At 36.6% G+C, this 25897-nt stretch overlaps 1 protein-coding gene across 6 annotated transcripts in view; it reads left to right on the forward strand.

The window, feature by feature from the left end:
• The window catches only part of TCF12 (transcription factor 12), a 161481-nt gene that overhangs the window by 85884 nt on the left and 49700 nt on the right, over positions 1–25897 (forward strand). For all 6 annotated transcript variants that reach the window (XM_069025992.1, XM_069025990.1, XM_069025991.1 and 3 more), the window contains exons 7-9: positions 5666–5730; positions 20797–20932; positions 24242–24294. In XM_069025992.1, coding sequence (XP_068882093.1) covers positions 5666–5730; positions 20797–20932; positions 24242–24294 — 254 coding nt within the window. The remainder of the gene's footprint in view (positions 1–5665; positions 5731–20796; positions 20933–24241; positions 24295–25897) is intronic.

The raw sequence follows: 25897 nt of genomic DNA on the forward strand, positions 1-25897 counted from the left end.
TTCTGTTCTGTTACTTTATTACAATTTTTCCAGTAATATGATTTTATTGTGTATTAATTACTTATTAAACTTAAGGTTAAAAATTTGTCCTACAAGTTTGCAGATATTCCGTATTGTGTAGGTTTGACTGCTTTGTTAAAAGGTATGAGATCGTGGATGAATTTGCAAGACTTAGAGGGATATTGACTGGGGAAGCTGCTTGCAGTCAGAAGACTGAGCTAAGATGGAGCATGTGATGAGATAAAGGCTAGGTTAGGAAAGTGATTACGACTGGGGACCTGCTAATCACTGACCTCTGTAGGGATCCTGTAGTTTATCACTAATCTCACTTGCACTTGGCATTTTCCTGTGTTGCTGCTTCATTGTTCATAGCTGAGTGAGTAATTTGGCTTGGGATGAACAGGAGGAGGGTGCTGCAAGTCCAGCAGCTGCACTTGTTGGCACTGGGTTGTTAAACATCCTTAGTGCAGCCAGCAGCATGCTTGGCACACATCAGCCAATAATACTTAAACATTGTCATGAAGAGAATAGGAGGTCATTTGTTTTAAGCCATTTCTTCAAATTGTGTTTGCTCCAGATCTGTTTCATTTCCAGGAGTTCTGGTCTCAAATATCATAAGGAAAAATGTATGTTGTATTTTGATATGTATTCACAATATATACATGTGTGCATTACAGATCTTTTAAATGCTAGAGAGAAGATACTAAAACTGTTACAGCCTCTATTAATGAGTAGGCTATATAGCAGTAGAAAAGGAAGAAATTATTCCTCTGCTGCTGTGTAAAATGTATGGATATATAGTAAAAATTTTTATGGCTGCATGTGTCAGTCTTGCCTCAATGAAGGCAACACAACAAGTCCTAGGAGCAGGGATGGACTTGTGTTTTAATCAAACAATTTTTTTTCCACTGTACTGAATAATTGCTGAATAAGAAATTTTTAATGCCAACAAAATTTTAAAAAATAAAGAGCAGACCAGCAATAATCTTATTCTATGAACTTTGTGTACTTTCTACTTCATGGTAATTTGGAAAGCAATATTGATTAGTAGAAAAATGTCTTTGTTGAAGGTTTTTCTTGTATCTTTTGTATGTGCCTGTCAGTGTAGCTTGTGAAGCTTGTTCCTTGATACATTGGATCTGCATATGAAAAATTATTTGAATGTATTCATTCTGTGGGTAACAGACACATACTTTGCTGGATGTGGAGGGGGAGAAAGCAGTATAAAAATTCATTTCTAGCTGAATTACCAACACCATTTTAATAACTTGAAAAGAAAAATAAATTCTCGAAGTTGTCAACAATGTTTTGTTATACACTGACTTTTGGGTAGGCTATCTGTAGGGACCAGTTCAAAGTGTTATATCAGTGATGAAATGATGTTTAGAAACTGTAAAAACAAGCGTCAGTATTCACTTGGATTCTCTGTACAAGTAGGGCAGACATATTTCATGTCTGACAAACAGAGCAGCTGCCAGCTGTGGTCACTATAGCATTCATACTGAATGATAAACATTGCTTCATTAAAAGATGTTGTTGCTTTCCATATTGCCAACCAAACAAATTCTTAGCAATGCACAGAAAGATCTTCAGTCTGTAAAGGGTTAATTCTGTGGGAATTGAAATAATTTTTTGAGAGTTCTGTCATCTTCTCATAAGCCAAGCATTATCTAGCAGTGGGAAAAGGCTGTTTTATACTGGCAGGCATTTATAGCACATTCACTGAAGTAGTCCTCAACTGAGTTAATGTAGTGCTGTTTTCAGCTCACTATCACTTTGCATCTTGCTGTTTCAGTTCGTTCTGTGTTAAGAGTATTTAGGCTGCACAGCTGTTATGCATGTAGATGTATTGTGGAAGACAATTCCTCATGTGGTATTCAAAGGCTATATTAAGTTGTGAGCATATTACATTTAGACAAGTGATTGCAAGAGAAAAAAATTATTTACTAAATGCCTATTAATGTTTGAATTGATAGAGAATGTGTCAAGGTTTTAAATTTACGCCGTTGGGAAATATTTGTGGTTCAAAATGCCTAGTGGGATTTTCTTGGTTGGGTTTCTTTTAATTCCATAGTCCCTGAACTTTAAGCCTGTTAGGTGGTGACTTGGTCCTTGAGATTTTTCCTGATAAAAACACATGAAAATTCAAAAAAACCCCGAAAGCCCAATAAAGCACATTAATTCCAAGTTATTAAAATATTCAAATGCCTTGTGAATTGACCTGTGCAGATGTAAATTTTTTGTATATAACCAACTCAATTGTTTTTAAATGTCTCTTGCTTTATTCCAAATGTGCTTGGAAGGCACAACTCTGGTATATAGAGCCACTAGTATGTAACCTGAAGAAAAGTTTACCATGATGCTTCTTTGTAAGCAAGACATAGATTTGGATTCTGAAATGACAGCATCTAACTTTTTTGTTGTGTGAAAATAAAATCAGATCTGAAGAGGAAATAAACTTCATCTGGGCATCTGCTTTACCTTCCCAGCTGATATGTCTGCACACTTCCTTACATCCATGTCTACACAAACCTGTGCAAATGGAAGTGTTCGATGAGGATTTTGTAATTTAGTGTTTTTTGCAGACTCCTCTCCTTCTTCTAATTAATGTTGGGTGCCATAGTGAGTTTCCTTATGTCCCCAAAATGCCGAGCATTAGTGTTTCTGAATTTCCAGCTGTAATGCAAAAGAGACTACTGCTGTCTGTGTAGTGAGCACTGACTGAGATAAGACCTGAGAGAGGGTGAAACAGACCCAACTGCAAGTCTTCTGGGGTAAACCTGCAAGTCATTTTAGGGTCTGCTTTGGCTCTCAGTCTCACTGTATTTTTAAAGGTTGCATTCTCATAAGCACTGGCACTCCAGTAGGTTTGGGTTTTATTGTAACCTCTACATTTTTATGCTCTTCAGTCAATCTGTAGAGAGTATGAGTAAATAAGAAAGGTATTTCATAAGCTAAAAACCAACAAAGGGATTCTCCTTTGATATATTTGGGCATGTGTATGAATTTTACTGGATGCTAGAGACTGCCCATGCATTGATCAGAGAGTGTGTATGGGACCTACCTTCTTGTAAACCAACAAGAATGTTACCCACCTTTCAAGTACTTGTGAAGTATTGCTAGGTATTTTCTCTTCAGCTTACAAAGGTTTAAATAGTGAGATTAGCATTTTGCCTAGACTGGAGCAGCTGAAGTGTGTTGAAATGACAACAGGCAATTTGAAATCTGTACTGTCACCTTTTCCATGGTGTTGGTAGTGAAGTGCTATGGCCAGACAGCATGATGCTGGGCAACCTTGATCTTTTCTCACTGAAGCTTCAGGGGCTTCAGTGAACTCCTGTAATGTGCTCTAATGGTGCCCAGGATTGCTCACCTCTGTCCCATCCTTGTGCTGTGCTAACGTGGTGATGAAGTTGCTGACATTGTTCCAGTGCCACATGAGGGACCACAGGGTGCAGTTCCATAGTTGGAGAGACAACCAGGAGCAGGGCTTGAGTGTGGGCTCGATGTGTGTTGCTGTAGTGTGTGCCTGTTAATTTTTGGTGTTTAAAAAATGTGTGCCTTTAACATTGTGGCACTACTGCAAGTTTGAGAGTCCTGTCTAAGTGCTTGCACTGGGAATGTGTTTGGGACACTATCTATGAAAGGCATCCTCTCATAGTTGATCCTAGGTTGTTTTCCAAACCCTTCATTGAAAAGCTGAGGCATTTGAACACAGGTTAAATGTTAATTTGCTCCAACTAATTTTTGATAAATATTTAGGCACTACAGCATCAGAAAGCCTTGACTTTTCCTGGTCACTTCTCAGAACCAAATTTACCATGGATTGAGCTGTTCTAGTAAGCTTTTCTCCTTTAATATGAATCTGCCATACTTTAAAAAAATATAACATTTAAATAACATGATTTTATGCATTCTTATCTAACAATTTCTTGCTTGCTACACAAACCATAATTTACATCATAATTTTTCTAGCCTGTGTAATTGACTCTTGTACAAATATTTGTTTTAAAGCCTGCCTGGAATACTGCATACTTCAGTCAAAGTTGTTTATCATGTGATATGAGATTCTCATTTTCTGGAAAGAAAATGCTGAGTCTGGTTTAATATGAACAGCATGATTCATCCTACTACTTATAATTTTGCATGCTAGGTATTTTATTTGCTTGGTGCTTGATAGTTGTTAGAGGCAAATTGCTTCGGCAGAAAAATGTAGAATTTTTCCTCCCTTTGTTACAGCAGAGCTGCCATTTTTCAAGCAAACTATTGTTGACCATACTAGTGCTAGTTATCAAGATTATAATCTTGCAGAGATGTGGTTCCAAGAGATTCAGACTTCCTCTTTCTCCCTGCTTACACAAGATGCACTTTTAAAATGACCAAAAAGCATACTTTATATTCTCCTCTTATGAAATTATATTTAGGGATTTTTGGTAGTAAGAGAGAAAAATCAGAAAAAGCAAAGGAAGTCCTATTCTTGAAGTGCAATTGCAATATCATGTAGCTATTTATCCCTGAAATGGGAATGTGGAAGAAAGGCTACTTTTTCTTCTTATTAGGAGAGGAGAACACACACATTGTTTGCAAAGGGAATGCCTAGTTGGGTGAGATAGCATTCATTTTCAAATGGGTAGATCTGGTTAATTAATGCTTGCTTTTGGATAAGACTCTGAGTAGTGGTACAGGGTTTTACTGAGTCCTAACTGTGTCATAATTAGGGCAGGCACATGCACGGTGTTTTCTGTTATACACATACTTGATGAGTGTCTGATGCTTGGCATTGTTCAGCGGGCTTCTATTCAAGATTTTTTTCAAGGTGTTGATCCTGAGCGCTACTGGAGAACTTGCACACTGAGTTTTAATATACAAACATGCCATTTTGGTGGCATACCTAACAAATAAATACAGCACTAAGTAGTTTTCCTGGAACTGGCAAACCCATTGCTAATGTCTTGTGACCTCAGACAGCAACATCAGAAGGCAGCCACTCTGCATGAGGCACAGTGTTCTGTATGTGCTACCTACAGGACAAGATTGCATATTTGGCAAAAATAATATATGTTTTGCTGTCTTGCCCAGTTGTCTTGCTTGAGTTTTGTACCTGCTTATCATTAAACATTAACATTAACATGTACATTAAACAAAAAGATTTTTAAGGATGTAGGGGTGAGTGTTGAGCTGAATGAATCGGCCGTGGTTTAAGGTTGGCCTGAGTTTTACTGTTCTGAATGAAGTTTTTGTTTGCTTTTCATGTGGTTTTATTTTATTGCTCAGTATATTCATTGTCTAAGATGGATACCAGCTAAGTGTTACTTTCATGCAGGAAGGAGAAATGTCTCAAAGTGTCTCTACCTTTGCTTGTTGATAATGGAAATGAAAACGGACCTTTGCCTTTTGTATTTAAACATACTGAATAGGAATATTTTATAGTATCTGACTGGTTACAAAAGGAATTTAATTAGGTAAATATGTAATCTATTATTGTAGTGTTGTTTGAGTGTGTTAAACACAGATGTATAAAAACCTGATTTTTTTCATGCAACTTGATGTTTGTAAATTTACTATGATGTGAATAGATTTTCTGAATTGCATATATATGGACAACTGATGTGGATGTCTAGGGGAGTTTAAAAATAACCAAATTTTAAATTTCTTTCTTTTGTAGGAAAAACCTCAGACAGAGGTCCATTTCCACTGTATGGTAGAGACACGGGCTTACCAGGCTGTCAAGTAAGTAGAGTCTCTTCATTTTAGAGTGATGATTTCCTTCATGTGATTTCTAATGAGCCAGACTAAGCATACTTTGATCATTGTTTAAAAGTCTGTTTCAAATGTACAGGAAATTTGACTGTTTGAAAAGTATAATTACCATGTGATTACATTCAGTGTCTGTTGATAAAGATTTAAATAACTAATATGTTTATGATTCTAAGATACTGCTTTATGTTTATTTTCTCAAAGAGGAATCTTTTTTTAATTTTACTGTAGGTTGACTATTTCCTTTGAACTGATATTTTCAGGGGTCTCTTTCTTCTGGAGGATAAAATTTAGCATATGAGTTTGACATCTTGGTTTTTAACTAGTAGCTTGGGAAGTGTGAATGGGCAGCACCATGTGGCAATGCTTCCCCTATTAAGAAAGGATCATTCTCACAGCCTTTACTACTTCTCTGCAACGCAGATGTGGCAAACAAAGACCCATTTGTAGCTGTATGGGTGAGCTTTCAGTAACATTCTCCCAAAAAGCAGTATAGCTCTTTACCTTAGAGTTATGGGCGTCACATTATTGCCAGTCTAGACAGTAAAACATTGTATTAGTGTTGTTACTATTGTTGAAATAACTCTGTATGTACTGTATTTAAATATAATAACTTAAACTTGACATTAGTTTGGAAGCAAATTAATTTCCACAATACTCTTTCATTAAGTTAATGTTTTGTATTGGAAAATGGTTTTATATGAACTTTGCATAAAATTCTATTCTGCTTTGCAGGAACGAGTGTAGTTTCTGTTGTTTGGTTTCTCAGTGAGGAAAATCCTTTTATACCTTTATATATTTAGGATTGTTTCTATCTAGTACCATTTAATATTAATTTTTTACATATAGCTATTTTAAACCTAGAATCTTACACATATTTGTTTCTATTAACATCTCTTTTAGTTCTGTTTATCACTTTGATAAGCTTTCTACTATTTAATCTCCCTCAGTTTCTTTTTCTTTAAAATTTTTAGTATGTGGGGAGAATGTTACTGTAGGTAAATCTGTATTGGTTTTATATTCAGGATAATAAAAAGTGAACATAGAGTTAACCTTGAATTAAATTTTAATTCCATTAGATTAATGTGATAAATTACAGTTTGTATTTTATTTTGGTCTTTGTCAGGTAAATCTGACAGTGTTTGAATTCATTTAACTTGGAATGTGGTGGGATTTCTGAATCTTTAGAGGTTTTTTTTGGTTTTTGTAAATGGCATGGTAGTGCTTGAAATACAGCTCTCATTGCAGCTCCTGTGTTTGAAATCTGTCATAGAGAAGGTCTAAAGTGATCATGAGAGGTCATTACAATCCAAATGAAGAATTGGCTGCATTGTCCCTTACAGAGGCTTCATGTGGTCAGTTCTCAAAAAAGTCTAGAGATGGAAGAGACTGCATGACCACTCTGGGTCTTGTTTTCCACTATTTGAGTGTAGTTCTCTCAAAAAGTTTCCCTGGTGCTTTATCTAAACATCATTGTAATTAAAGTAGCTAGCTCTTGTCTTACAGACAGTGGACATGGAGAAGAATCTATTCTCTTTTAAGCCTGTAGAGGCTGGAAAAACCATTAGATGATTAAGATGATAAGGAGTCCTTAGAAAAGATAGACATAACTGCAGTTAATTTTTACATGGGTGTGTATAGTGCAGGTATATTGTAGCAGTGGATATGTAACAGGTTCTGTCTCAACTGAAATATTAGTAGAAAAGCTTATGCTTTGCTCTGAATGTTCTCCAGTAGGTTCACAACCCTAGGGAATTCCAATGTTTTAAGTGAGGTCAAGTAGCTCACCTAGGGCCTTAACACTATGGCAAAAAGAAATTTCCTGGATCTTTCAGACAATACTGAATTTTTCCCTGTGTGGTATTTGCCTATTTTCCTAACAAATCTCCAGTCTCAGCTACATATTTCAATCATAGTGATCTAAAATTTCCCAATACCTTTTTATGGTAATGCTGGCTAGCTTGTTATTCCTCACCCTGTATTTTTCAGTTTACAGGTTCCATGTACAAAAATCTATTTACTTTTTTAACACGTTCCTTCTACCGTCTCTAAATTTGTCAGTGCAATTTTGAATTCCAGGCTTGCACTGCATTTGTAGATCCTTATGGGTTATTTGCTTTGTGAATTTAGTAAATGTAGTCTTCATTTTTCATCCAAGTCACTAATTAAGAGGTGGAATGATGCCCAAAACAGATGCCTGCAAAGTCTCAGTTAATACATTCACCCACTGTTGATCATAAACTCTTAGCTGTTTTTTAATCAGCTTCGCTCTGTATTCAGCATTAGTTTTAGTTCTCCTCGGTTCCTCAGTTCACCTGTGAAATGTGGAATTGGTAAAAGCCATATTAAAACACCTCTTATGCAATCTGAGAAGGAAATTAATTTTACATACTGTATTCCAGCTGAATCACTATCAATTCTTCATTATCTTCTGACATTTGTAGTCTATTTCTTCCAATGTTCTTAAAAAAAAAAAGGAAATTTAGGTTGTTGAGGAATTAAAAGCCACTACTTTTCTTCCTCTCTGAAACCAACCAACCCCATTCTTTTCTAGTCTCTGCTCTGAACCAGGAGTTCTTAAGGACAGTGGCTAAGGTTTCTGAAATTGTAAAATGGCAAGAGCCAGTCAGTCTCCTGAGTGTGTTATTGGGTACAGGTGAATTGAAAATACCTAACTTCCCCAAATACTCTTGAATCCTTCCTTCTTCTACCTCCTTTCCTTATGTTACTTGTGTAAAGGGTATTAATAACCTGGTATGGAAGTGGGAGGAGTTTTAAGTTTTACTTTCTGAATTTACAGAAGGCTGCAATGAAAATTTTCAAAAACCACTGTAAACTGCAATGTTTCAGACTCATTCTCACCTTTTACTGAAAATAATCTAAGCAGTGATTTGTAGGGACTGTTTGCTACCTACAGGCTTTATATTTAGGCTGTAGGAGTTGAAGTGTGATTGATTTTCAGTGTAGCTTAAGAACCTGAGCAATTTAGGTAATGGAATCTGATTCAGCTGTAACATTTAGTCACAAGAACGTAAATATGGCTAATTTGCGAATATTTTATTAGCAGGAAGTGCTCGTTTTCAGGTTTTTGTTCCATCAGGTGTTTTAAGCAAGCCAAAAAGGAGCATCCAAAAGTATGTAGACTCTAAGTGGATAGGTAAGATGACAAATTGAGGCTTATGCAGAGCTGATTTAGATGAACGTAAAAAATTTTTACCTGGAGAAAAAAGTGACAGCTTTTAGAAGAAATATTAAAAACTCTATTTTGCTGTCAGAATGAAATGTGATGCTACATGACTTGACACAAAGTCTCTTTTTTGTGTCTCTGAATTGGAGGGAGGGTGGTGGTTTGTGATTTTTGAGGGGACTCCACCATTCCTGTTGGCCATGTAATTGCAGTTTTGGGAAGGGCTTCTTTTCACAAATTATAAATCAGGTAAAGGTTAAATTTTAAGAAAGCTTCTTGTAATAAAAAAGATTTTATTCACATTTGTGTGATTTAGTACTGAAAGCAATAGCTTATGTAAAAGAAAGATTAGACTTCAGATATTGAATTCATGATTCCTATTTCCAGTATCATCAAAAAGGTCCCCAGCTGTCACTGCACATTGGTTTGACAGGTCTGAGCTCAAAGAAAGCCAGGGGTCTGCACTATTTTTAAAGTGAAATTGAGATAAATGTGCAGTACATGTGTAGCTGTTAGACTAATTCTTCTAATTGTTTGTGTGGGTCTTCACAGAAGGTAACTTCATCCCCAGGAGCCCATGAGTGCCCTGGATAATTGGCAGGGGGGATGCTCCTTTAGCCTCAAAGTGCCTGTTCTCATGTGCCTGGCACAGTCTCTCCCCACTGGCCTCACTAGGCTCAAGATAGTAAATTGTTGGTGACTATTCCCTTAATGTTCTATTTTCATTCTAAACAATCATGCATGAAAAATAGACATGATGGATTTTTTGATGTGTGGAGGTAACGCATTTATCCTTCCTTCATAATAATTTGAAGGCTACACACTGTCCTGTGTTTGGGAAAGGAGGTAGGATCAAGTGCTGAATGTAATGGATGCTAGGCAGGAATAAAGAGGCATTCACCACTTGTGGTTTAAAGCGTGGTCTTCCTGTAAAGAGTCGTATCTTAATTTACTCAATTTTTCTTACTCATTAATCTCAATGGTCTACATGATGATGGGACACTTCAGAAGTTATAGAACTGTTAGAAAAAACTGCTGCTGATAAAACTGTAGAATATACGAATGCTGGAAGGAGCTACGGTTCGAATTTACTAAATACATTTCATTTAGACTATGTACAATCCTATATATATAAAATAATGTATAAAATACACACTACTCTATAGTACATGATATTTATACATATTGCATGAAATATATAGCACTACACTGAGAACATATGGACAATCTATATGATACTGTGTATGCTACCTATATTTTATTTAGTGGCTGATGGATTTTTAACTCATTTCTGCTGCTATTATTGTATAAGTTTTGTGTGTGTTGGTAATAAATAAGGCAGCTTTTTCTTGGATGAAAAAAATGCAATAGAAAGCTGGTCCATCAATATTTCCAGTAATATTGCTACCCCATTTTCCCTTCAATAGCCATCAACTCTGCTGTTGCCATGAAGCTAATGTGAGGTGACTCATTTAGCAGCATATTATTGCATCATTGCAACATGATGTAAGGCACATCAGGCTTTATTAAATTAGCCTGAATTTTGCAGTATGACAGTAACATTTTATGCACATTAACACCATACTTAGTGCTCCTTATGGGAATATACTTCAAGTAAACATATTAAGACATGATTTCAGACAACTTTTCAAAATTTACCAATTTTTCCTTTCTTCACCATTTAACATGGAACTTTAAAGGTTTACATCTTGTTGTCTGCAAATTTAGCTATTTATTAAAGAATAAAATGGTGGCATGTTAGACTGTATCTGTTAGCTGTTACATCCTAATGGGCTCAAAAGTTTGTTTTATTTTTGTGCAAAAAAATTTGTTTCTTAGCAAACACTACAAGAACTTCTGAAATAAACTCGAAAAATGCCTTTAGCACCAATTTCTTGGGCAATTTAACAGATGATCACTTCAGCAAAAGAAATGTCTGCAAGTGTGTGTTACTTTGTCTTTGCATAGTCAGTAATTTGCCTCTTAAAAATTTAAAGAGACTTTAAAGCAGCTTGAGCAGAATTCAAACCTAAAGAACAATTCTGCAATGTTGGGGCAAGTACTATCTCAGAGCTCACTCTCTAATAGCTATGGAAGCATAAGGGTACAACTCCAGAAATTTGAGCTGTCTAGGGAGAACATAAAAGCCCGTTCATATTGTGCATAGGCAAAAATGGCAACGTTTTTGTATTACTGGCAGGGTGGTGAGGATTAAGCAAGCAAAAGTTAAAACAAAGGCATAAATGCCAGTTTAATGCATAGAGAAAAATTAATAGAGGAAAATAGCACCAACTTAAACATAGTTTTAATATGTTCCTAAATTATATAATTGTAAGATGTGTATTTGGTGTAATGGAGAAGAGTAACTGATTTTAATGTTTTTAATAAAGCATCAGGTAACATTAAACAGCTGTAAGAATAAGCATACAGACAAAAATGTGAATGGTAGGAGATAAGAATGTGTAAAATGTATGTGGGAAGCAAAAATGAGATTTACTGATAAAAATGGAAAAGTAGAGAAGAATATGAAAAATGTAATTGGAAAGACAAGTTTTGTGAGAACAAAAAATTCGGAAGTGACAAGAGTGAAAGAAATGAGTGATTATGAATAGTGGGGTAGAGCAGGGTTTTAGTGGCATCTGACAGCTGAGGTGTTACTTAAAATGCAAGAGTTAGACTAGAAAAATATATTTGTAGCACATTGAATTTTCCAAGGTGGTTGTTCTTCAGATGGGTACGAAGGCACCTGGATAAATCATCCTCAGGCTGCAGGTGTAGCCCCGAGGATCAGTGTGGCAGCCTGACACTGCAGTTGCTCCTAGGGTGCTTTGCCAGGGTTTCTGCTAACCAGTGTCCATTAAACAAGAAAGCTCTTCTTCCTCACTCCTAGTGTATGTTTGAGGATGCTTTAGATGGATCTTTCCAATGAGGCAGAAGATTACATCATTTTCTGGACCTTTCTGATGAGTGAGACCTTAGAAAGACTACAAGCCGTGGCACCAGTTGCTTTTCTTCATACAGTTTTAGAAACAGTATAGAGAACATGATGTCTCCTTAAATCCAAGTAATACTGAGTTATGGAAGTATAAAAAATATTAAGGCTTGTACATGTGTGGGGTTTTTAATACCAATATAACTTTAAAGCTGAAAAACTGATTTTATTTTGTAAATTTTCTCTTTTTAATCTCTCCTTCTCTGACACTTTTGATATCAGGTGTCTCCCTGAAGCAGATTTTTACAGCTGAGCTATCAATCTCTAAGAAATGCAGCTGCTGAAGGAAAGGCTGACACAATGTTAACTGAAGCAGTGACTCTGGATTCTGCCAGCTGATACCATCTTAAAAGATTGGGACTGGGGAGAGGGATATATAGTTTTAGGGCAGATGAAATGCCTGAACTTTAGTTTATTTTGCTTCATTTTACTTCTCGAGAAGAATCAAGCAATATTAACTTTCTGTTCACCATGATTTATTAGAAGTGAATTACTTATTGTGCTATTGGGAAAATATCTCCTGTCACTCAGCAGATAAGGAGTCTGCAGAACCTTTTTAGAAAGTAAAAATGTATGGGGCACAGGCTAGATTTCTTTTTCCAGTGCTGGAGGTGACCACCTGAAGTTAATCAGGGAAGACATTCCCCCTGGAATGAAGTGGGTAGCAGGTGTTAGGAATTTGTTGTAGTTGGAGGAGGGATGCTATTTTTAAAGGGTGAGCAGTTCCGTAAGGAATAATTTTCAATGCCTTACCAGGCAAACAGTTTCTTGTCTTTGCCCTTCTCTTTCTCACACTATTTAGGGTTGTCAAATTTTCTTGCCACCTTATTTTTTGCTTGTGTCTGATTGTATTTAAGGTTATGAATATTCTGTAAATTAATATATATACACTATCTTGCATGTTGCTACATAAGGAAGTAAAAATAATGTTATAGTACAGAGTGCAGATAAAACTTCTTTGGTGAATTACTATTTGCATCCAGCTAAACTGACTGCCTCAGAGCTGGGTGCTTCTCAGTTACAAATTTATGGTATTAGTGGAGGATGGGGAAAATATTAGCTCAGCTCTGTACTCCTAGCCATGCCTGTTTATCTGAATGAGCTGAATTGCCCTTTGGATTTTCTTGAACTATGTATTCCTTTTGTCTGTAATTACTCTAGTATGTTAAGCCCCCATTTACTTTCCTTTTTTAATTAATAGGTAGATAAAGTCCCTTCCCAAACTACACATCTGCACAAATAACTGGTGTCAAGAGTAGAGGCCCTGAGTAGGATTGGGATGGGGGAGTTGAGTGATGTAGGCAACCTGTTACTGAGCAGTGCTTCCTGGGATGGGTGGGAGAGACTAGAGCTTGGGCAGTCACTCAGTGGTGGAAGGAAGCACAGGATTTCTCATTTACGTTCCTCCTTCATGGAACTAAACCATCCAGCTTGTATTGGTTTCAGCTGTGTTGTGGAGTGCTTTTGAAGACACTGATGCTCCTGATGGTACAGGTTTCTAAAAAGCAGGGAGAGAAGCATAACAGTTATTCGGGAGAGAGGACTGTAGCCTAAGATATTTCCTGGCCATTTCCTAGCACCCTAGTATTGAACTGAGCTCTCCCTTGATCACATGTGAAAACATATGGCTTCTCCATGTTAAGTCCTAATAACTAACTGGTTGCTTTATTAATGTACCCTCATCATGTTAATAATTTTCTGACTTGGTGCTTAGAGCAAGAGAGATTTCTTTTTCTCTTAGTTGTGTGGGAGAGGAGACGTACAGCTTCTATACTATATGCAAGAGATGATCTACTAATGTTCTGAAATATTTTAAAATAATTTTGCTGAAGATGCAGAGGGAGGAACAGATGCATAGTTTGAGCTTTATACTATCCTTTATAGTCTGGCTTCTGTAAATACGACTCAGCGTAACATCTTTTATTTAAATATTGACTCCTCATGCTAATATCTTGTAATCATAAAGGAAAGCAAGGAGGCTGGTACCATAAAAATTAAAAAAATACATGAATAACCACTCAGCAGCTTCTCTTGTAGAATTTTGGAGTTCTCCAGAAAGTGGCTTTTGTATAATCATAGTAAGGAAGCTGTTCAAGTTACTGTTTTCATAATGTAGTGAAAAGATTCAAAGGCAAAGGGAGGGGTGCCTGACCTGTAATCACAATGCTTAGTAATGCCTTCCTAGAATTCAGTCAGCAACGCAAAAATACCTTGCCCGGGGGGATGAACGAAGACAAGCTGAGCCAGCATAACCTCCGGGATTGGACACCAACATCAGCAGGGTGCTGCTTTAGAAGCGTAAAACTGAATTTGTAGTCTTGCCAATATGCAGCATCAGTGCAAGAAAGCCAATATTGCAAAGGAGAAGGAAGGGACCCTTCAAAATATTTGTATTAATCAGGGGCTTTAAAGACATTTAGATGCAAAAAGAATACAAAATGATTCCTTCCCTTTGCATTTAATCTTTGCTCTCCTCACTGCTAAAAAACCCCCCATATATGTAATTCTGAATAAACTCCTTTCTTCTCTCTCTTCTGTCTCTGTGCTCAGTCCCAGTATATTTACACATGAACAGAATTTGCCATGGTAGCAGCCTCTGCTTAGGTACACACATGAATAAGCAGCTCATGGTGATCTGGAAAAGCATTGGCATAAAAAGAGAATATATTGATAACTTGATCTTCATTGGTGTAAACATTAATTGGAAAGACAGTAAGGCTAAATGTTATTTTGTTTACGATGTTGCATCGCTTTGGTATTTAGTACCCTAGGTAGCTGGTTTTTAATCCAGTGAGCTAGATTAGCCTGATTACACTGGCAGGATGCAGTTGATGGATGACTGTCATTATCTTCTCAAACCTGCATGATACTTTAGGTATAGGAGATGATAATTAAATTTTCAAGAGACTACATTGAGATTATAAGACCTAAGTATTTTTTAAAAATGAGGGATATGTTTGCAATTATCAACATGTTGTTAGAGGATCCTCTCCTGAGATGTTTTATTAGCAACCCCTGATTTCCTTTAGATTGATCAAGAAAAAAAAGCTCAAGTTATCATATAACACTTTAGATGTTGTTTTGGTTTTCTAAATCTGATATTTTCCTCCACCTGAAACAGACCAAAAATGTATCTGATCAAATCTATTGGTAATGGCTTGAAGATGTACAGGTTACCACAATATATTTAATGAAACCTTGTTTGAGACAAAACACTAGAGAGGATCATAATTAATGCCTCATTTTCTGCCAGTTGCTATTGATTACTCATTCAGAGTCCCTTTGTTCTCAAAATGGTAACACTGTATTTCACATTACTATTTGATGATATTCTCAGGATGAGATTCTTTAACAACATGCTGATAATTGCAAACATATCTCTAAAATTTAAATTTAAAATGAATTTACATCATATGTCAGTGTTTTTCCCAAATTCAGCTCCTATTTTGGAGTGCATATTCATTACAGTTTCCAAAGACTGGAGACTTGAGTAAAGTGAAATTCAACACTTTATATCTTAGTTGTATTTTTGGCTTAAACTGCGTGATGTGGAACCCGAGTGAATGGTCTTTTTACAGCTCTAACCTCTCTACCGTACTAGGATTTCAGAGCAATTATTTGTTAATGTTTTAGTGTTGTGCTGGGTGTTCCTTTGGAAACACCATAACAAAATATACAACTTTGCTGAGGGATTTTGCAAGTTTACTAGAGTTTGGCTTTTCCTTTTTGTTATGTTCTTTTAACCCAGCTTATGCAAATTTGTCAGATTTATCTATAAGGCAAGACATGCAATACTGAGACACATTATAGCCATGCTCTAAGTCATCCAAATAACTCACTGAGTAAAAAGGACATGCACATGAAACTTGTGCTCTACCCAGGACAACATTTCAAGTTTACAGTAAGGCAAGGAATGCACTTGCCATCTGCTCTGTGTAATTCTGAGAAATAGAGAGATGCCAAGTGAGTTTGTCAGCGACTGTGGCGGGATAATGGAGGGATTTGGTTGAGATGAGTGGTGTTGCATTACATTATTTTGTAAAAGTAAAAAAGTATCCAAGCTCCCAATTTTTAACTAAACACTCAAGTACTTATTTTTACCTCTAGGCAGTTTTCCTGCTTTAAGTAGGTACAGCCTGACTACTAGGACTGAAAGCATAAACTTTATGAAAAGGAAGCTAATGCAAAAAAATAGAAAAAATAAAATCTAGTTGAATCTAGTTGACTGTTGGGGAGGTTTTCAAGATCTAAGTTTGTGGTTGGTGAGTTGCAGCTCTCATTTCACTGCCAAAGCAGCCTGCCTTATTATGCCAGCATAATGGGCCTGTCATAATCAGTTGCATATAATGGGCTAATGCTTTTATTCTCAACCATATTATTCTTTTGATAGAAAATAATGAATAATGTAAAGCACACGGTTGTATTTGGATGAAACTATTGCACAGTTTGGCTATGGTTACACTGGGAAAATCTGAGTTCTTAAAAGTGTTTGCCAATGTTTGTGTTGAAGAAAAGAATGTGAACAAGATTTAGACCAAGAAGCACAAGGCTATCTGCCTGTAACAAATGCATTTTTGAATAGGTAAAACTTTAGATAGGCAATGTATAGAGTTTGGTTGTTAAAACTGCTTGTGTACTTTTCAGGACAGCTTGGCTTTCCTGTCTGCATAGAGCCTAAATTCTAGAGAGCTGCAAGGAATATTACATAAGGACATCTGTAGGCCTTTACTTGTCCGCTTTCTTTTTTATATCAAAGTAAAATCAAAGAATTATTTACCAACATATTAGAATTCTGCTGGCTGGTGTCCTAGAAGTTCACTGAAGGCAGAGCAGTGTTTTGGCATCAAATGATATCTAAAGAGTCACAGAGTTGGGCTGGGGAGAAGAAAACTTTGGAATTAGTCAAATTACTTTTTATTTTCATGCTTAAATTCTTTGAAAGAATCAATTTCAGAACCATTTTAAAATAAGTTGACTAAGGAGCTTTTTTTAAAATCTCAGGTATATCATTTTGATATAAGCATATGGTTGATTGGCTTGTTAGTTTGAATGGAAGGTACCTTTGCAGCTGCACTTTCGTGCAAGCAATGCAAAGTTACTTGTTTTCTGTGACAAAAGTGCATAAATCCACTCCCTATACGTAGATATGATTCTTTTTCCCTCACCCTTGCAATTCTTGAATAGATGACTCCCCTGCATTTAATTTTTATGAGAATACTCTTTAGGAAAGTGACCCCTTTAAAGCATTTGTCGAGATAGTGGCCCTTGTGAAGGACTTTCCTATTTAGGTCAGGCCATGCCATTTTCCCTGAGGCTGTCAAAACTGTTTCTTGGTTTCTCTGAAAGGGATAAATCAGAAAAGTAAAGCAGTCATGTTTACATCTTTTTCTCTTTTCTCTTTGAATCAGGCTTGCCGTGCTCTTAGCCGATTGTAATAAAAGCCTTTTTTTCCTTTTTTTTTTTTCCAGTCAGTTATTGAACACTCATTCCTTAGGGAAAACATTTCTTTAAATAACTTTTTGTGTATCTTGAAACTGGCTATATGCATTATGAAATCCAAAGAGTTAAATTTTTAGGGGTGATGCCCATTTATTGACAATGGTAATACAGACAAGGACTCGGACAAGCATTCAGGAGAATAACCAGTCATTGATTATTCTTTAGTAATTGGATGTGTGCTTGGCAGATGAGGTTCAGAGTGAGCATGCAGGTTCTCTGTGGAGAATGCCCCTAACTACATGTGTAAGTGATCTGCCTCTGCGCAGGGACCTCAGGCACTTAGTTAGGAGAAGCTTGATGCTGATAATACAAAGCTTTTTTGCTATCCTCAGTGGTATTTTTGTATTCCTTTCTTTATCAGATGCCCTTAGGAAAGGATCAGTCCTAATCAATATTTTTTCTCAATTGGTTCAAACAGGCAGAAAAATCAATGAGCTGAACTAATGACATCTATTTTTATTTTCTTTTGGAGATTGAAGAACAATTACAAAATTCTAAACAGATGTTTCATTTGATTGGACCAATGGTAGAAGAGGGTTGTGGTTTTGTGTTGTTTTGGTTTTTTAATCCTTTGTTATAAAAAAAAAAAATCTTACCCCAAAACAGTATAGATCAGAAAACTTCTTCAGAGTGTGTTGCACAGCTTGAGATTTACTGTGTATTTACTATAGTGCTTATATGCTAACTTAATGTTATTGAAACCAGGCTGCTTTGAAATTCAGGGTCCGGTGAAAATGTCAAGAACTGGAACACTTAGAACAAGAGCAAGAGTGGCAAATGCCATGAAATAAACGTTGGAGGTTAAGTATGGAAAAGTTACAGACTCATGCCTTTTAGAATGACTTTGTAGAAATGTATTCAAGAGATTTTACTTGTTGGTTCTTTTTTTTTTAAATCTTCCCCCATCTCCTAATGAGTAGGGGAACAGAGGAACTCAGAGCCTTCCCACCCCCTTTTCTTTGGAAGCATCTGTATGGATCCTATTGCATTTCCAAAATCCCTCCAGTGATCAGGAGGGTGGGTTGTCTTTAATGTGAATGGGCCGTAGCTCCTAATTGTTTTTGGCAGCTGCTCTGAGCAAGCAGGGCTGCAGTAGCTGACCTCCAGAGGTCCCTACCAGCTTCGGTGGTTCTGCGATTCTGGGAGGGGGACCTTGCCTCAGCTACTTGAAATGACAACTATCATAATACTTCCTCCCTTCCCCACAGGCTATGTAAAGAAATTTTCCTTCAGTCCTGGGTATTCTTGGTCAAGAAGGTCAAGTGTTGGGCTAAGTGAGAACTGGTTTCATATCTTCTTCTGGCCAGTGTTGGTTTGGAGGAGCTGCTTTTCACAAAACATTGGCCATGTTTCCTGCACAGTGTTCACCTCTAAAACTGTAGTAAATGGTTAGAATAGTATCTTTGCTGAATTCAGATTTATACTGAGTAAGCCAGATATTCTGCTGTTCATAATATTTTCTGCAAAACAATAAACTCTTAACTATTTGACCAAAACAAAACTTAGAAGACCTTGGAACAGCCCACCAGCAGATTTCCCCCTGTGTGTATTTGCTGTATACTTTTGTCTCTCCTATCAGCGTATCTCATTTTAATATGAATTTCAGATTAAGAATTCTGATTCAAAGACTTTTGTAAGAATAACAATGAAGAAGTTGAGCTGAGGGGAAGCTATTTCTATGCACTAACATTTTTAATAAATTTTGATCTTCTCACTTTTGTATAAAATAGTGAACAATCTTGGGCCCTCCTTTTGTTTGTGATGGGGTGATTCTTTCACATCCCACTCCATTAAAGTAAAGATTTTCATGCTCAAATTAGTCATCAAACAAGTAAGAGAGAGACATTTCAAAGGTGATACAATGAAAAAAAAGAGCTTATTTTATAAATATTCTGTAATTCTATATGAAGTCTGCATTTTCTGCTATTCCCAGTGCATGGCAAGGTAGAAGGCATTTAGTACCTTACTGCAAGATGTGTGAGTGAAGCTTGCCTTTCACAACTCATCACGCCAGAAGAATCAGCTTCAATGATCTAGTAATAATCCAAAAAATACCTTTATTTATGAATGAGGTATTTAGGCCTCAGAAGGGAAGGTGAGGAGAGGCAGGAGCAATGAATGGCCTCTGCTGCTATCCCAGTGGGCTGCTGTATCCCAAGCAGGCAGCAGCACTGGAGTGGTTCCTGTCATAATCCAGCCCACAAACAGGTTTTGTGAAACCTGTGGAACCTTCAGGGGCCTGAGGGCTCCTTGTGGAGAGCAGTTTGAGGGGATGAGAAATGTTGGCTTGAGAGCAGTGAGGCTGAAGGAGAAATTTGGTGGGGTTTTGGTATAAAAGTTACTCCAGTCAGCAGTTTCTGTCTTAGCATCACCTGACAATGCAATGTCGGTGCAGATGAGTCTAAGGAAAACAGCTGACAGCTATGCTTTGCCCCCTTATACTGGGAAGGCTGCACTATGTACTGACCATGGCTGAAGAAATCAAATTGCTTCTGAGGCTCCTTTCTGAGGAAAGCTGTATGCAACAGCCAGGAGTGAAACACAGTGAATTTTTACCACCTGGTACATTTTCTGTACAGTTCCATGGGTTTCACTCGAGTCAGAATTTTTCAGACTAAAACAAGGCTAAGTGTAGCACCTCCAGTGGAAAAACTTCATTCTTTTAAATCACCAACATTCATTTCAGTTTTACAGAGGAAATCCAAATGATGTGAGGTCAAATAATATATAATGCACTTGTTAATTGTTTAGAATGTTTTCATTTTTACTGCATGAAAAGGGAACAAAAAGAGTAGGGTTCAACTACATTGTTAGTCTGAAGTTTTTAAAATGTCGGTTTATCGTGTTCTGTTCATTAATTTACTCTGTTATCTCTTGTCTGCATTTGATATTTTTTGGACAATTTTATTCCATGTTTTTATGAACGTAATCTAAGTCTTGATTTCTAAGTATGTGCTAAAACTTAATGTCACACTATAAACTCTTTGCAGTTTTTATCAATTATGTTTATATTGTGTAACAGAAGAGGTGTTATATTGCAAAATAAACAAAGTATTATGATTTTTGTTTAAAATTTAAATATGAATTGATTCTTTCAGATGTTTTCAATTGAAAATGGTTATGGCTTTTTTGGAGGCTGACAGCCAAACTTGATCTGCCTTTCTGAATTATGCTGTAGTACATACTCTGAACATTGATTTTAAAAAGTCTATATTTTTTAAAACTCTAGAACCTTCACTAAATCCCAGTAAATTCCTATAAATACCAAGAGCAGTATGTGTTAATAGTTTGTTAGCCTGGCATATTAACAGCTGCATTGTTATAGAGCTTAATTTGACTTTTCCCTGTGTGTTTTTTGTAGTCTAGTCTGCTTCGGTCTGATATGGGGCTTGGAAGTCCAGGTCAGCTGTCATCCTCTGGAAAACCTGGAACACCCTACTACCCATTTTCTGGCACGAATCAGCGTCGAAGACCACTTCATGACTCATCAGCTCTCGGTAAGTAATACAGACAGTTTTTAAACTTTTGTTCATGATGCTTTTCTGCAGACTTTGTTATTTTCTTTGACAGTTCATTTAATATACTGGAGATTGCTCTGTACTGAGCAATTGAAATTACACCAAACTGCTATACAAGAGAAAAACTGGAATTATTAATGTTTTCTTTGAGACACTAGCTTGGATTCAACACTGGTCAGTATGGCTTACAAAACAAACGAGAAACTCTAATAAAACCCTTAATTGCAAAAGCAATAATGACAGATGGATAGGAGCTGATGACCAGCTGAGTGCCCTTAACCTGTGCCATCATTAACTCCTGGAAATGCCTGACCTTGAGGTCATTACCATTATTTAGTAGGGGAAGGACACAAAGGGGAAACAATTATCCTTTTATATGCTAAAAGTAACTTTATTCAGGGCATTATATAGTTCATTGTAATTGGTTCAACATGCCTTTAAAGATCTTAGCAATTGGAGGCTAGTAGTTTATCCTAAAATCAAACTACCTTGCAAAACATGCAGGCAGAAACTTGCTTAAAAATTGCTATAATCCTGTGACAGTATTCATATTTTATTCTGGGGATAGTTGGAGGTGAATGGAATTTTTGTACTTGGTCATAGACAGTGGTAATATTTTATAGCTCTCTAATGCTGTTGAATCAGAGAATCAAGAATGACCCAACTGTTCTATACTATCTTCTATAAGACTTTTTTGAATAATTGGGTGTGCAAACTAAAATAAAAATCTTTTTTGGCATAAAAAGAGAGACCATAGCCTTATATTCTAGTTTGCCCTATATTCTAGTTATATAATCTTATATTGTAGTTACCATATATTTCACTGTTAGTATGATAGGTCATTAAAATTTCTCTAGTTATATGGTTGAATCTTTAATGACCCTCATTCTGTATAGCACTTCTATTCCATAGTAAAACTCTTGTTTGTTGGAACCATGTAACTCCAACCATAGTTTACCCAAAATAAAATTTTCAAATGCAAATTGCTTTATGAGGTAACTTTAATATTAACTATAACTGCAAACTTCTTGAGCACTAAAATAGTCCTGAACATGCTTGAAATTGTTTTTGAAATCTTTGTTTATAAAAATATTACTTTGGAACTTAATCCTATATATCATGGGATCATTTCATTTGAAAAAGCCGTCTAAGACCACTGAGTCCAACCTTTAATGCAGCACTGCCCAGTCCACCACTAACCCATGTCTCCACGTGCCACATCCACACATCTTTTAAATCCTTCCAGGGATGGTGTCCACCACCTCCTGGGCAGCCTGTTCCAGTGCCTGACAGCCCTTTCAGTGAAGAAATTTTTCCTAACATCGAACCTAAATCTCCCTTGGTGCAATTTAAGGCCATTTCCTCTTCCAATATATGTGTGTATATATGTGTTTTAAAATACCATATTTGTATAACTTTTTACCTTGTTGTTGAGCCAACTGCTGTTTAACTTGGGGTTGGCTGTCTTTATGAAGATTGTTGTAAGTATTCCTGTTGCTCAGAATATCAGAACAAACACAGCAGTTCCTCACACCTGTTTCAGAAAAGGAACAGTCTTAGAAAAGTTCATTAAAATTGTTTACAGCTTGAAAGGGTGGCTGAACTTCAATAGAAAAGAATTGGGTTTTAAGATGATGATGGTGGTGTTTTAGTTCACATTGAATCAGTTTTAGGGAGAAGCTAGTTACAGTAGTAACCTGCCCTGGGTTTGAGTAGCAGGGCAGGTTAGAGCTTGGCTTTGGGTGCTGGGCACAGGGTGCTGGAGACATGTGCAGGAAGGTCACTGTGTGCAGCAGTCATTGAGATGGTCCTGAATGAGATTCTTGTTTCCTATGCAAATTGTATAGAGTTTGGAAAGTTCTTGATGTTATTAAATTAAACAAATGGAAGTGAAGTGTGGTGTTTTCAGAGTATATTTAGCTTTTTCTTTGGAAGAGAAGCTCAGGAGAGATAACGTGGTTCAAACTGGTAATATTCCTCTTTCTGTAATAGTTGAGTCTGGGGATTGTAACCTGGGATATGGCGGGTGGTGGTTACAAATTTATGGAAATGTTTTTCCAGGAAAGTCAGGAGGATGAAGAAGTACACTTTTATCTCAAGTCTTTTCCAATGGCTTGAAAAAGTATGCCTGAATTTTAATTTTTTTTTTTTTAATGGACTTCTTAAGTGCTACAAACTTGCTGCCTGAGAATTTCTAACAAAGTCAAATTATGGCCATTTTATCCCCAAGAAGGAGTTGTCTGACCAGGATTATAACAAGCTCTTGTTAAATTTCATATTAAATTTCACTGAAACCAACCAGTGTTCTCTTCCAGGTGGCACTCTAAATCCAATGTAAATATCTCTTCCAAAAGTCCTTTCCTTTTCTTTGTGAGCATGCCCTATGGGGAATGATGAGAGTAAAGATATCCAGCAGATATTTCACCTTATCTCACCTTTATTTTGCCATATCATCATCAATGTTCTAAATGAAAACAGAAAGATAGGAATTTTGTGTTTTAATTAAAGACTCAATTGGTTAACTGTAGAGCTGGTAATCTCACCAGATACTCATCTTCAAAACATCAGTTAACTTGTAATTTGCATGCAGTTTTCAGATTAATTGTATTAGCATCTGATTAAACTGGCTCAGATTCTTGGTTTAGGTAGTGAAATTGCTGGGTACTTTTGTTACATTACAATAACTATTGGAAGGAAGAAGCAGGTATCATACATCCAACTTTACTATTACATGCAAATTTGAGATGTATTGACTTCATTACTCAAGGAAAGTAATTAGGTCATTAAATTTGCTGTTTATTTACAACCTTGGTAGCATCTAAAACCTATAAAATTTACATCATGTTAGTATTCTTAGAGTATAAATCATATTTTAACATGTCAAATTACTTTTTGATAGTTCTGTCTTTACTCTGTTGTGGAGAAAAAGCACTTCTCTTGTTAATAAGTCCCATTTTCCTCCTTGTATGTCTCAAAACCTTACTTTGTTTCTTAGGAAGTGTATAAGGTCATAAGTGTACCCTTCAGAGTAACTGTTCTTAGGAATAACTGTTTTCCTTAGGGAAACAATTGAAAGTAACTATTCAGCAAAGCTTTATTTTAGAGAACATCGGTATGTTACATTTTTATATTGATGTGAAAGACAAATCTCATTGCCAGAGAATAAAAAATACATGAAACTGGAAAATAAGAAATTCATCATGGAGAGAAAAAACTGAACAGTGTAGCTATTTATTCTTTTTCACCTAAATGTAGATACTTGATGAAATGCTATTTTTCTGTGTACAGATCCTCTACAGACAAAGAAAGTAAGAAAGGTGCCCCCTGGTTTGCCTTCTTCTGTAAGTACTACATTTTTTACTTATAGTGATAAAAATTAGGCTTAAATTGCATTCTCTTTACCTGCCATACATACAAATTACTTAACTTTAGCACTAGAAGAGCTGTCTGCTGGACATGAGCAGCTAGGCTAGGTAATTGGGAGTGGTTCTGCAGGACTAAATACACATTTGATGTGGAATTTTTAGATTTCATAGCAGTGATTTGTAGCTCGCTCATATGCTCCTACCCACTTGTCCCTGTCATTTGAATTCCTCTCTTGGGAAGAGAGCTGGGCCAGGAGCTGTCAAAGAAGATCTCCTGTACAGGTCTTTTGATGTTTAATTAGTCATTATGTTGCTGAACAGGAGGACAGACAGAGATTAATAGCTGAGAATCTTAGAAATTTACATTTGTAATAATCCCAGTGGAGCTGAAGACATTAAGATTCGGAGGACATGTACAGCTCAGCTTGCCTCAGTAGGACTGAGGTTATTAATATGCATAAATCACCGAGTCAGATGTTCATTGTGAAGCCCTGGTGGATTTTAAAGCCTTCATTAAGCCTTTCCTAACTTCAGCCTAGCATCAGGAAAGCTTTCAAGCAACTAGTTTGTTGATCCCTCTTTGCTTGAAAATTTATCCTTCGAGAATAAAGGGCTTTGATAAAAAAGGTTGGAAGGGTTTTGGTGGAAAAATCATTAATGGCTGTGATAATCTAATGCTATAGGGGTGTTTTGTGGTATTAAATATGCTTTATTCTTAAAAGGAAGAAAATTGTTTATAAATGAATCTGCATTTAAAAATCCACGTGAAGTGAAAAATCCCCAGTGAAGTGAAGGACAGAATTATTTTTTCCCCTGCTCAGAACAAACAGGAGGGGAGGGGGAAGCTCCGCTGCCTTGCGGGATACGTCTCTTTGTTGTGTAAATGGATGTTGGGCTTTTATTTGGCAGTACTTAACACATGGGCGCAGGTGCACTTGGATGAGTCATAACTCAAAGCCGGATAGGCTGAATAGAACATACTGCACAGGCAACAGTAATATAGTGGGAGCAAAATGGGGCTGAGCTTTTTATTTTGTATTGAAGCTGAAGTACGGATGGTGTCTTCTAGTCCTTGCATCTCCCCTGTTCTCTCCTCCCTCTCTTTCCCTTCTCCCTCCCCCTGCTCACGATGATACAGACAGAAACCGGGATCTGAAATCCTATTTTAACAGTACTTCCAGATGGAGCTGAGATAGTGTGGATAGCCTGGGGCAGCTGTGCTCTGAACCTGCAGCCTACCTGGAAGCCAGGATTGCAGCTGCAGGCACTCTTAAAAGCTTTTGCTTGCATAAGCACTTGGGCCCCACTAGAGGCTGAATAGCTGCTTGATAAACAAAATGAACACAATGCCTCAAATCATTATTCCCGAGGCCAGGAATATTCTTCTTTCCCCCCCTCCCTTTTTTTTTTTTTTTCCCTTCAGCAGCAGCTAAAAATAGTTTGGCAATTTACATTTTAACAGTTGCGTGTTATGTAGGGTGGCTTTACAGTCTAGCAGATGACTTCTGCTAGATTAACAAAAATATATTTAAAATGTCAGAGAAGCTAAAACACATAGCAGTGCAATTTTCATGTAATT

This window comes from Aphelocoma coerulescens, chromosome 10 (assembly GCF_041296385.1).
Source record: "Aphelocoma coerulescens isolate FSJ_1873_10779 chromosome 10, UR_Acoe_1.0, whole genome shotgun sequence".
NCBI classification, from domain to species: Eukaryota; Metazoa; Chordata; class Aves; order Passeriformes; family Corvidae; genus Aphelocoma; species Aphelocoma coerulescens.